Below are 14,046 nucleotides of genomic sequence, written 5' to 3' on the forward strand. Positions count from 1 at the left end.
TAGGGGCACCATCCTGTACTCCTGCACTGCCACGCCGGACCCTCACCCACTGGCAGAAGCTACACAGTGTCCCCCACCCTCCTCTTTAGTCCCCCGTATGCCCACACACCCCTATCACTACCTAGCTTTATGCTCTCCTGAACCGTAACTTCCACCACTGGGGAGTCGCTGACGCTGTGTTGCCCACATACCCCTATCATGCCTCATAGCCCAGCCTCCTGCTCTCATGCACCCTAACTCCCACCCAGTAGGAGGAGACACACAAATATCACTGTACCCTCCACACTATCAATGTACATCTTACTCCATAACCGCTTTTTAATTAAACAAAACAATACACACCCCCTTCCAAATCCTATGCTCTCTATTTAACACATTTCACCTATAACTCAAGTTGCAATACAGGGCATCTTTCATACAATTCGAACCATATTTCTCACAATACAAACGTTCACAAATTAGGGGGCGCAGCCCCTTATGACGGTGTGAAGAGCGCAATGAATCACCTAGTATATATAGAGAGAGATTTTTTTGCGTGATCTTATGTATAACCAATTTTATAGCAGCTAGCCCTTGAATTGAGTAAGCTACCTCCTATTAGTACACTGTGTTCTTTCCCACAACCTCTTCTAGCATTGGTACCTTTTAAATACAGTACATGCACAGTACTATATGTTTTATGGTATTGTAAACTGATCTGGAGGTATACTGTAGTAATACAATACATATGTTGAATACTTCGTGCATTATGTTAAAAATGTTTAATATAACCCTCTATGAAATTGTAATTGTGAAGTTATTGTGCAAACATATTATTCCTTGACTACTGTATTTAAATGTACATTGATCTCCTTGCTTATTCCAACAAATGTGATGCTTTTATTATTGCTCATAGTAATATGTAATTTACTAGTTTTATTAATGTATTATTTGTTTTTAAGGGCCTCAAGCAGGGTCGGGCTGAAGCTTTGAGACCAAACCTTAAAAAAGGGCCCAGGAGAAAATAGCCTGATAAGGTGAGCAGCGTTTTCACTGGCAGCACCCTCTGGGGAGTTGTACTAAGCCTTGAAGAGTGCTAAAGTACCAGCCAACATGCTCCTAACTGCCATGTTACAGACTGGGTTTGAAAAATGTCAGGAGCTCACAGTTGGGCAGATGTATTATGCCTGGAGAAGAGTTAAAGTGGAAGGCGATAGCGCACCAGCTAACCAACTCCTAACTGCCATTTTGTTCAAACACAGCTGGTTATTGCCTTCTATTTTATCTCCACTTTATAATCTTCACCAGGCTTCATACATTGGCCCCACTGGCTGGTACTTCTACACTTTGGGGCAGATTTTTTAAGCCAGGTAAAGTGATAAAGTGGCTGGTACTTTATCACTGATCAGCCCCTAATTGTCATTTTCCTAACCCAGTGTGTAAATTGACAGCTAGGGACTGATTGGCTAGTGATAAGGTACCAGTCACTTTATCCCTTCACTGAGCTCAATAAATCTGCCCCTCTATCACTCTCCAGTGCTGGGTACATCTTCCCCACAAACTTGTTGGATGTTTATCTGTGATTCACATATAGATGTGTATCCTGTATCAGTATAACATGACTTCTATTTTCTGTATTGAGTGTAGAATAAGTTACAGGCTGGTAATACAAATGCTTCATTTATTTATTTTTTTCCTTTTCTCCAGGACAAAATAATTATCTCTCCCATGGAGAAGGCAGGACACTTTGCTTGGTTCCTCATTGCCTCTTGAACAGCCTCCTCTGCCTTCATCTCCCCTGTTTCCTGTAAATGCAAACTCACACATGTTGAGAAACCCAAATACAAGTACTATATCGGAAGAAGTATAATATAATAAAATAAAATGTTGTTTCCAGTTCTTGCGACACTTTCTTTATAGTATACACAATAAGGTCATATATTTTTTTCTCCTTATATTTATTATATAATATATTTAAAAGAGATTACAACGGTTTCATAACAAAAAACAAGAGGGATGCAACTAATACCCCTTTCACATTGCACTTGTAAGCCCGTATATTGCCGTTTTTTTAGTATTTTGAAACGGTACCAGCTGCAATGTGAAAGGTCCCCAGTCAATTTACCGGTTACAGAATACCAGCATTTGAAAACGTTTCAAAAGCAGGATCCTACACGGTTCTGAGCCGTTTTTCCAGCAGTCTGAACGTCCCAGAACCGTTTTGAACTACACATGATAATCTGCACAAGGGTCATTGGTGGTCTCCCTGCATGTTGTCACTGCCCACAAGCAGGAATTGCACAATAGAGTTTTATTGCAAAGAAGCCGTTTTTTTATGGGTGAAACGGGTTGAATGTGAAAGCTAACAGTAATATAGTGGTTACAACGCAATGTGAAGGGGTTTAACTGGCTTTTGACCCTTTTTATGAAATGTTTACAAAAATGGGTTAAAAGCAGGGTTGCAATGTGAAAGCAGTATAATACTATTTTGCATGACTACAAACTAGTACAAACAAGCTAACTAACATAATTACAGTTCATTAAGCAGATAGGATAATTATGGAAGAAAAACAAAGCGGAAAGGTACCTTTTTACATGTGATTGCAATCTAAAGGGGTTATTGGTGGACCCAATAGGGACACATGCCCATGTATCAGTCTTTAAACCGCTACACCACCAAAACAAAAGGTTACTAATGGTGTATACATAAAGGTTTTAGCCTTAGTCCATTTGCATTGACAATTTGAATGGCATTGTAAAAACAACATGTCAGGATCAGGAGTAATAGGATGGAGGAGGGAGTACAGACACTGACGCATTATCTGTGACCCGGTCTCTTGCTTCTTGGATAAGGCCGCTTTCTGCAAACATCACCCCTTCAATTTTCAATTTTGTATTTTCTGCCTAAACATGAGATGTATTAATAATAAAGCAGAGCAGGTGCATTTCTCTAACATGACTGCTTTTACAGCAACTGATTAGGCAAGTGATGGCTAACCTTGACACTCCAGTTGTTGAACTACACATCCCAGCATGCCCTGCATCAGTTTTAGCGTGGCCAAATAGTAAAACTGTAGCAGGGCATGCTGGGATGTGTAGTTCAACAACAGCTGGAGTGTCAAGGTTAGCCATCACTGGATTAGGCTGACTGATATTCTACTTCTGATCTGTAGTAAGCGATCGTACATAGGGGTCTATCCTATTAGGTGCGGATGATTCACACTCACGAATCATCACGGCGTCGGGCACAGCCCTCCATAGGGCTGCAAGCAATTTTAAGTGAATTCCGCCCAGTGAAGGGTGTGAGATCGGCTTAATTCGTGTGCCGTTTTCAATTCGGCTTAATTCGGGTGCCTTCGGCGCTAATAGGATTGTCCCCACAATGTTAGTTTAGTGCAAGCAGTATGCATACAAATTGAAAATATGCAACCTGACCATGTACTATGTAAATTCTTGTATAGTACTAAAAGGGATTATTGTAAGAATTTACCGTTCGAATCCCTTTCTCTGATATGGTCCTGGTGACACAGCTCAACATTGGGATGTAGGAGGGTCCGCAGGAGCCAGGCACCTATCCTAAAACTTTTGGAGGGTAGGCTCCTCCCCTTCCGCATCCCAGACTCTTCAGTTCAATCTTTTAAAGCCACTGGAATACATTAACTCAGTACAAACGCCTGCACATATTATATGCACAATTTCAAAATAACTTCTCAACCACATACTTACTGAGCGTAAGGGAGGGATTGCTGTGTCACCAGGACCATATCAGAGAAAGGGATTCGAACGGTAAGTTCTTACAAAAATCCCTTTTTCTCTTTCAATGGTCCTGGTGACACAGCTCAACATTGGGACGATCCAGAGCCGGTCCTTTGGGTGGGTACGCTCAGGTCTGCAGCTCTCATCACTGCTCGCCCGAATGATGCGTCCTCCTACGCGAACTCATGGAACCTATAGAATTTGGCAAAAGTATGAACAGATGACCAAGTGGCAGCCCTGCAAACCCGCTCAGCTGTTGCCCCATGTCGAACCGCCCAAGAGGTGGCGACTAACCTGGTGGTATGCGCATTAATCCTGGCCGGTACAGGGCAACCAATTTTGTGTATGTCATACAAAACTAACAATGTATCAGTCTTCCTGACACTCTACTCTGTCCACATAAATGCACAAGGCGCGCACAACATCCAAATTCCTCAATTTGTCCTTTTTCCTTGAACCCTCTGGGGGTTGAAACACAGGTAGAACTATCTCCTGATTTAGATGAAAAGCAGAGACTACTTTTGGTAAAAATTGGGGTACTGTCCGAAGGACAGCCCTATCATCATGCATTATAAGGAAGGGAGACTTGCAGGACAATGCTCCCAACTCCGATACTCTTTTTGCTGACGCTACTGCCAACAAAAATACCAGTAAGGAATTTAAGGTCAGCTGACCTTAACGGCTCAAAAGGCGCCTTTTGAAGGCACTCCAGAACCAGCGATAAATCCCATGGTGCTACTGGTTGCTTGTAGGGAGGTTTCAATCGAGAAACCCCCTGTAAGAAGGTCTGTACTTCCGGTAACAATGCTATCCTTTTTTGGAAATAAATAGATAAGGCCAAGATCTGCACTTTGAGTGACTGAAGGCTTAACCCCGAGGAAAAGCCATCCTGCAAAAACTCCAGCAACTTAGCCAATCTGAATCGTGATGTGTGTGACTTCTGCCTCTCACACCACCGAATATAGGTCTTCCAGACCCTATAATAATTTGCAGAAGACACTGACTTTCTAGCCTTAATCATAGTGTTAACCACAGCCACTGAGAGCCCTTTGCTCTTCAAGATGGCGGTTTCAACAGCCAAGCCGTCAAAATTAATCGAGCTGAATCCAGATGGTTGAACGGTCCTTGGTTTAGAAGGTCTGACCTCAGAGGTAGACGCCACGAGTCCACAGACAATCTCTGAAGCCTCGAGTACCAGGACCTCCTTGGCCAATCTGGGGCCACTAAAATCACTGGGATTGCCTGGGCCTGAATCTTTTTCAGAACTCTTGCCAGCATTGGAACTGGCGGAAAAACATAAAGAAGATTCTCCTCCCAGGGGATGGTCATAGCATCCACTGCTTCTGCCAGTGGATCTCTCGTCCTGGCATAGAACCTGGGCACCTGATGGTTGAACCTGGATGCCATCAGGTCCACCTCTGGAATTCCCCATTTCAGGGTAATCTGATGAAATATTTGTGGGTTCAGGCTCCATTCTCCTTCCATCAGCTTCTCCCTGCTCAGGAAGTCTGCCTCTATATTCTCCCCTCCTGGTATGAATATCGCTGATAACGCTGGAACATTCTGTTCCGCCCAGCAGAGGATCCGGGACACCTCCCACATAGCCAGTTTGCTGCGTGTGCCTCCCTGGTGATTCAGATATGCCACAGCTGTGGCGTTGTCGGTCTGAATCCTTAAAGGGAGCCCTTGCAATCTTTCTCCCGCCAGAGAAATCACCTTCCACACAGCTCTTAGTTCCAAGATGTTGATCGGCAAGGCAGACTCCTCCGAAGTCCACAAGCCCTGCAGACGCAGTTCCAAGACTACTGCCCCCCAGCCCCTGAGGCTGGCGTCGGTCGTGACTACCAGCCAGTTCCAGGACTGTAGGGACCGACCCCACTGAAGGGAATCCACCTCTATCCACCATTTCAGGGAGGATCGAGTTTCTGGAGACAACACTATTTGTTCTGACTTCATGGTCTGAGTATTTCCTGACCAGGTTGTCAGAATGTTCCACTGGAACACTCGAGAGTGGAACCTGGCGAACTGCAACGTCTCGAAAGATGCCACCATTTTCCCCAGCAGTTTGAGGCACCTCCATACTGATGTGCTCCGAGACCCGAGGATCTCTTGGACCAAGGCAGCCAGATCCCTGGCCTTTGCCTCTGGTAGAAATACCCGATGTAGGTGGGTATCCAGAACAACTCCCAGGAATTGGAGTCTCTGCGACGGCACCAACTGAGACTTTTTTGTAAGTTTAAAAGCCAGCCGTAAACCTGCAAAAACCCGATGGCTTCTGCCAAGTGACTCTTTAGCTTTTCTGCTGACTCCGCTTTGAATAGCAGGTCGTCCAAATATGGAATCACCGTGATTCCCCTCAGCCGAAGCACCGCCGCCATTACAGACATTATTTTGGTGAATACCCTTGACGCCGTAGCCAGACCGAAGGACAACGCCTGGAATTGCAAATGCAGGTCTCCTATCGCAAACCTCAATAGGGCCTGATGTTCTGGGTGGATGGGAACATGAAGATATGCGTCCTGGCCAAAAATTCTCCCTGGTCCAGGCTTAGCAGCACTGACCGTAGAGACTCCATTTTGAAATGGTCTACCCACAAATGGATATTCAATGACTTTAAGTTTAGTATTGGTCTGAAAGACCCGTCTGGTTTGGGCACTAAAAACAGAGTGGAATAAAAGCCTTTTTTCCACTCCGCTCTGGGGACCGGGACTACCACGCCCTTCTCTAACAGAGAGTGAGCCGCTTCCAAGAGAGCCGTACGGAGTCGCGCCTCCTTTGGTAGTGGTGTGGGAATGAATCTTCTCGGCGGAAGACCCTTGAAGGGAATTCTGTAACCCTGGGATATAATTTCTAACACCCAAGAGTCCCGGTCTAACAGCGCCCATGCGTCTCTGAACAGTGTCAGACGTCCCCCCACCTTGACCACCACCGGGCAGACCCCCTGGCAGTCATGTGGAGGGTTTGTCCTCTCCTTTGGTGTTTTGGTTTCTTATGAAAGGAACCAAATTTAGACTTTGGGGCCTTGCCCCTGGAGGACTGAAATTTTGGGAGGGCCGAAAGGACGGTCTGAAAGCAGAAAACCTTGATGTCTGCTTGGCTGCAGGGGCAGGCAGGAAGGTACTTTTGCCACCTGTGGCCTGCTTAATAATCTCTTCCAGCTCGGAACCAAATAACAGTTTACCTTTAAAGGCTAATGCCTCCAAGGCCTTCTTAGACTCGTTGTCTGCCTCCCAAGCCTTAAGCCATAGCACTCTCCTGGCATTGACAGACACTGTGGAAACTCTGGCAGCCATCTTGAGAGCTTCCTCCTCAGCCTCAAGCACATACTCTGCAGCTGCTTTAAGCTTTTCCGCAAGCAACAACACACAAGGGTCAGCATGTAAAATAGTGCACAAATCATTGGCCCACACAATCATGGCCTTAGAGACCCAGGCTGAAGCAATCAGAGGACGTAGGGTGTATCCCACCCCTTCAAATATTGCCTTAAGGTTACCCTCCAGCTTTTTGTCTACGGGGTCCTTGAAAGCTGCTCCCCCTTGCACTGGTAGCACAGTAGCTTTTGACAAACTTGCCACAGAAGCATCTACCACTGGCACTTTCTCCCAGAGCTCTGCATGAGCCTCAGGCATGGGGTATAAACTGAGAAATCTCTTTGGCATTTGCAGCCTTTTATCTGGCGTTTTCCATGCCCCTTCCAATAAATCCTGTAAACCTTCATCTGCAGGGAAGGAAACAGCTTCCTTACGCTGCCGTTTAAACACACCTTTTGCAGGAGTTTTATCTTGCACAGACAAATTAAAAGCCTGTTTTACAGCAGTAATCAAATCCTCCACCCCTGCGGCTGAGGAATCCTCAGAATCATCACCCTGTTCCCAGGGAATGTCTGCATATGCTCCATCCTCATCATCAACCATTAAAGGCACTGAATAAGACCTTTTAGGGGTCCCCACAGCATCAACATCAATCTTGTCTAGCAATTCACTAAACCTGTTAATCCCCTTAGCAGTATCCTGCATGACCTGTAGAAAAGCAGGGTCTGCCTGGGTCAGAGGCAAGGAGCCAGAGGACTGCTGAGATGATGACATAGGTCTCAGAGAATCTACCAAGACATCACTCTGTCTGTCCAGCAATTGCACTAAAGCATTAACAGACCTGCCCAGGGCACTGGCCCACGCAGGTTCAATTTGCTCTACCCTCTGGGGTTCACTTCCCATGGGTCTCACAGCAGCACAAGTAATACACATGCCCCCCCTTGGCCATCTGCTCAGGGACAAATTTCAGTGTACAAACACTGCAAGCGCTCAATGTATCTGGGGCTCCCTCCCCCAAAACCACAGACTGATGCACCGACATGATGTTCACAAATAACACAGTCACAGCGCAAATGTACAGGCGTTTACACAGAGCCAATGTACTCAGTCACCTAGCTGTCTGTAGTCTTCAGATAGGGAAAGCGATGCCCAGGAAATCCAATCACTCTGTCAGGATCTGTCAGCCAGCTCAGCTCCCCTGCAAGCGTTCCGAATGGCGCCAAAACAGAGTGAGGGAAGAGACCAAGTCCCTGCTGCTGTGGGATCCGTGACTTTTGGCGCCAACTACCCCCAGACAGCCACTCCCTTTGCAGGATCTCCTAGTTCCAGTATCTCCCCCTCAGCTGGGGACCACTTGGAACATGCCTGTAACACACTGCTGTCCTCTCATACAGGAGCTCAGTGTGTAAGCTCCGCAGAAAATGGCCGCCGCCATCACGGAGCGCCTGTCCCCCATGATCCCCACCTAGCGTGAAGCCGGTTTCAGAGCGCTCCGGAGCCCAGGCAGCTTCTTAAAAGAAGCTGTAAGCGCTGCACAGGGAGGCCAGAGCGTCTCCCCTGTGAACAGCGAGCTGACAGGACGCGCTTCTGTCAGCTCCTGCTGCGCTAGCAGTGTGAAGATTCTCTAATAAGAATCCTCACACTGTGCCTACCTAGCTAGTGTAAAAGTTAATAAAATAATGAAAACCCTAACTAACTCTAATCCTTCGGCTGCTCCAGCAGCCCTTTAGAATAGCACCCACTCCAGTGGGCACCTAACACGAACTGAAGAGTCTGGGATGCGGAAGGGGAGGAGCCTACCCTCCAAAAGCTTTAGGATAGGTGCCTGGCTCCTGTGGACCCTCCTACATCCCAATGTTGAGCTGTGTCACCAGGACCATTGAAAGAGAAATATAGTTTGCCTGTAAATGTAGAAGTCTATCTTCACATTTTTGGTTAGCTCTTGTATAACCAAAGGTTGGTTGTATGAAGCCTCAGTGTTGTGCAGAGATAATGATTACAATAGCATATATTCTAGGCAATCTGGGATTGCTTCTAATGGCTTTGAGCAGATAAGTACAGTATAGCTATATCAAGACTTTTTGCAATAAAAAGTGCTTTTATTCCTAAGAAGTGCTGCATTCTCCCAACGTTTCGGTCCTAGACATGAACCTTAGTCATGGTGCAGTCCATCACAAAGCAACCACTGCTTGGAGGATGCTTTGTCGCAGTCTTGTGATGAAACGCGTAGGGGCGTGGCTTGTGTGACGCTACTCTGCTGCTGGAGACGCTGCTGGTGGTCCGAGCTGCTTGCCGGGTGTGTGTGCCGAGCGCTAAGTCGCAGCTAGCCAGGAGAGCCTGTGGAGATCTTTAGGGTCCCGTGAGTCCATCTATGCAAGCTGTATTGCCAGTGGTTTATTGTGAAATTTCGTGGTAGTCAGCCCACACCAGAGGGAGACCTTGGTACGGGCACTACTTTCTGCAAAATAGTTTTAAAAAATATATATATATACCAGGCAGGATACCAGCACTCGTGGGACTTATATAAACAAAATGCAGCAGACACAAGGGTCTGTCAAGACCTTTGTGTCTGCTGCATTTTGTTTATATAAGTCCCACGAGTGCTGGTATCCTGCCTGGCTATTGTCTATATGTATTGTATTGTGCATACAGGTATTTTGTGGTTTTAAGTTATTTTGCATATATACAATATAATATCTAAGCGCAAAGACCTATAAACACTCTTTTGCAATATAAAGCCCTTAATTAGCTTTATCTCCTACATAATGCATAGAGATCTCTAGTAAATAAGAAACTGTACAGAGTTTTTCAGTGTTATCTTTCCACATATCTTTGATATAGTAAATGGAAGTGGCATCTTTTCTAAATGTCTGGAAGGAAAGCAGCATTTCTATACTAGTGAAAAATAATTGCGTACAAAGCAAACCTCTACACTGTAAATACAGTAAATCCATGTAACCCAGTCCAGGTGTATTGTGTGGTGTTTACTGTAATTTTGACATTTTATATGAAGAGTATAGTAAGACAAGTACTAGGGCACATAATAGATATAAGCATTGTATAGTTGCCCCATCTCATAATTATGAAGCTTCAAAGGTGCTATCGTCAGATGCTGTTCCAGACAGACTGCTCTGCAGCCGGGTGGAGTACCCAACTGTATTGTACAGTAGCACCATTTCTTAGCTGTGCTAAGGGAACACACTAGGAAGGGATAAATGTAATGGTAATAATGGGGGGTTAACAAACATAATTAATGACACTAAGGCTAATAAATAGATTATTCATGCAACTAAATCACTGCATATATTTTATGTGTGTATACTGTCATGCCTGTGGTCAGATCTTGGCTGGAGGTAACCACAGGTGTAGGTGACTGGTAATTGACATGACCACAGTATAACAGGAATGGATAACATACACACATCTATATATAAACCAATATAGATATATACTTGGTAATAACAGGTGCAGTGTAGGGATACTGATTGGAGTCTAGAACAAGTACACAGTAGTGCAGACTTTACATGATAACAGTAGTGGTATACTGAACCCTGTGGACCAAGCAGACAAGGAAGCTGGATAACGATGTTGGCAATAACGATGCTGAGGAGCATCAATGGAGCAGGAGTAATGATGGTGGAACACCGATGGAGCAGGGGTATTGATGGCAGAACACTGATGGAACAGGAGTATCAATAGTGGAACACCCGTGGAGCAGGAGTATTGATGGAGGAACATCAATTGAGCCAAGCAAGCTGCACGTTGGAGATGTCACGGGACCTGGAAAGAGCAGAGTCCTCTGGAACATACAGGTAACAAAATCATATCTGATCAGTAGCACTGGCAACTGGCCTCACTTACCCAGCATCCTTATAGTAGCCAGTGGAAGCTTATTGGCTGGGTATTTAACCAGACTGGGAAGTACACCGGATTGGCTGGAAATGGATCGTGACCTATAAATTCATAAATGTAATAGAAATAAACATTAATGTAACTAAATGAATAGATCTAGCAAACAATGGGTAATATAAAGAATGGTCCTCAAATAACACCTGCAGTCTCAGTGATGCAAAAAACAATCATTATTAAAGGAGGACCAGCCCTGTTACCAAATATGAAAACACAAACATATACTGTACACATGCCCCATGGGAATTTAAATTGATAAATTGGGTGTACTGTACATTGCTCAGTGAACTTGTATCTGCCCCACACCAGTTTCAAAATACATGCTTTGCAAGAGGTACATTTGTGTTTAGGTCTGCATATGTGCGACTTGTGTGAACACTCCTAGACTGAAATGTTCCTATGTGAGTAAGCCTGGTCACACCCCGGTACCACCTGTTTGGTCATAAGTGATATTGGTATGGGAATTCATGCAATATGCATTCAACTCTGCACCGTGCCCTCTGTGTTCAATGAATGTAAGACTTCAACAAACAATATAGACTGAAATATGTGTTACAATATCTTCTTCTTGTTAAACTTTTATTGCTTACTTGAAACTGGATAGTTATATGACCAGGGAGACTATGAGGGAGGGACAGATTGAATTCTGTCAGAAAACCTAATTACAGAAGAGGAAACCTTGCTCCTTACTGCTGGCAGCTCTGAGGGGTGGCAGGAAACACAAGCAAGATTATCTGGCTTGAATCATACTACTGTAGCAGGTGATGTCCCACTGCTAACTTAATCTGCCCCTAAGAGACTATTTTGAATAACATCCGTTTCTCATGCTATGCTTGTAAGAAATCATTTGTTTACCACAGGCAAATGTTGAGCTGGGCATATGCTCATGTATTTTACAAAAAAGTGAACTTCTTAAACTACACAAAAAAAATAAAATGAAAGTGCATTGCTAAATAACAAAAAACCGACTCACCTGCTTAGAGAGGTTTAACGGGCAATGGATAGGGCTTGCAAGGTACTGAGGAGGTTATTCTGATCGTAGCGGCCAAACGTGCGTACGTTCACTATTAACGTACGCTATCCGTACGCGGCCGTTTGGGTTAAGTCCACCCACAAATCAGCCGCATACGTACGGGCAGGAACAACGTCGAAGGGGAGTGGGGTACAATTGAGCGTACGCCAACGTACACGGACGGACCAGCCCTTAGACTCCGACAACTGGCGTACAACAGAGCGTACGCCACCGTTTACGGACGTCTCTCGTCCGTCTTCCCGCCGACTTCTTGCGGCTATCTGAGCGTACGCCAGCTTGTACGGACGGGTCCCTATTGTTTTCAATAGAAAACTCAGCTTATGTCACCGCTCGTGGGAGTGAGCGTACGTCCGTGCACGCTGGCATACCCTTCACATATATGGACCTGCAAATCTTGCCTTTCAACTACACTTCTGACAATTAATTATTCTAATTGTTATTCAATTATTGTTTTCTATTAACTCAATTGTCTACCTTAATAAAGACCCTAATAAAACAACATTTTAACCCTCATTACATGTATATTTGTTATGTTCTAATGTGGCATTTTAATCACTATCTATGTGTCCCCACATTGCTTTTACATGGAAATAAATTTATGTTGGTGTTTGTGTGTATGTACTAAATTATGTCCCTAATTAGTTTGATCTGATTTTTTTAACATGTATACCTACCCTGATGTTATGTGTGATGTTTTCATCTAACAACAATAAAAAATCATGCCTTTTCACTATGTGTTATTTCACCCCAAAACACACACATTCACACATCATTCATTACCCCTCACCTCAAATTACCAATATAACTTACATGACACATCTGTATGTACCTGCCCTTACAAACCCTCTCACATATTTATGATGAAAATCACAGGCAACTTCTAACTGAACATCAACTTTTTTTATTAATAATATAAAATTTAAATATTAAAAAAAATTAAACAAGGGCCTGCAGTTGGGCGAAAAGAATATGCAGGTACAGGATGGTCAGGAACATTTATTGGAGTATATGGGCCACCTCCTCCTGGTGCTGTTCAGTGTCTGTAGTGAAGGGGAAAAACATTATAATTAATATATCATATACATAAATGTTTATTGCATTGTAACATAATATGAATTTGTGAGTTAAGTGTGAAGGCCACATACATTTTTCCACTACATTGAAGATGGGTATGCTGTAAACATGGTCCAAAATACTAATCTGTTGACACACACATACTGTACATATTACATAAAAATATAAAAATTACTACTTATTGGATGAATGTATGCTGTATCCCAATTGGTAGTTTGGTTTTGGGGGACTCACCTCTAACCTCACAATTAGGCTGTGCTATTTAAGGGTTATGACATTGTTGCGGCTTAAGCACTCCTTACTATTTTAAATTTAGGACATTGCTGTACAAATTATAGGCCTAAAGCTATGTTTGTAAAGCATGCATCCGCATGGCCTCACACACTATGAACAAAACAATCTATAAATTTATGTTGCACATCATGCTGGGAAGTGGAGTTACACAACACCTGGATCCACATAACTACAACACCACTAATGTCGGATATGTCATTGGATGTACTGTTATGTCAATTATTCAAGGGGTGAGGCATGGCCACACTCAAAAAAAAACACCAAGGGGACCCTTGTTCCTGGAGAAGGACAGGCCACACCTCATGGTCGCCCTGCAGTGATATGTTGAAACTAATGTTGATGTTGGATACACATATGTGGTTGTTGTGATTGTTTATGTGTAGAAATGTGTAGTTAAACATTAGACACATTATTTACTTACGGCTAGTTGAGCCATCCTGCTCGCCGCTGGTTGGGTGTGCGGTGGTTGGGGAGGTCAGGAGCAAGGGGGATGGGATAGGACTTGGGATACTGGTAGTGGGTTGGAGTGGGGATTGGAGAAGTTTGGGGGTGGGTGGTGGAGAGGTGTAGGGGGGTTGGAAATGGGGTGGGGAGGGGGAGGGGGGTGGTGGTGGGGGTAGGGGTGGGGGTTGGGGAGGGGGTGGGGGAAGGGGATGGCGAAATTTGGTGGGCCCCAGCTGGACCCATTGT

General features: G+C 44.5%; 1 protein-coding gene across 6 annotated transcripts in view; it reads left to right on the forward strand.

Moving 5' to 3' along the window:
• LOC146073938 (survival motor neuron protein 1-like) overlaps positions 1 to 1,878 on the forward strand; it is a 45,334-nt gene extending 43,456 nt beyond the window's left edge. For all 6 annotated transcript variants that reach the window (XM_083181544.1, XM_083181550.1, XM_083181567.1 and 3 more), the window contains 2 exons: positions 942 to 1,016; positions 1,687 to 1,878. In XM_083181544.1, the coding sequence (XP_083037670.1) occupies positions 942 to 1,007 (66 nt within the window). In that variant the 3' untranslated portion in view covers positions 1,008 to 1,016; positions 1,687 to 1,878. The remainder of the gene's footprint in view (positions 1 to 941; positions 1,017 to 1,686) is intronic.
• Positions 1,879 to 14,046: the final 12,168 nt, after the last annotated feature.

The sequence above is a fragment of the Crinia signifera genome, chromosome 1, assembly GCF_055691185.1.
Source record: "Crinia signifera chromosome 1, ASM5569118v1, whole genome shotgun sequence".
Classification (NCBI taxonomy): Eukaryota; Metazoa; Chordata; class Amphibia; order Anura; family Myobatrachidae; genus Crinia; species Crinia signifera.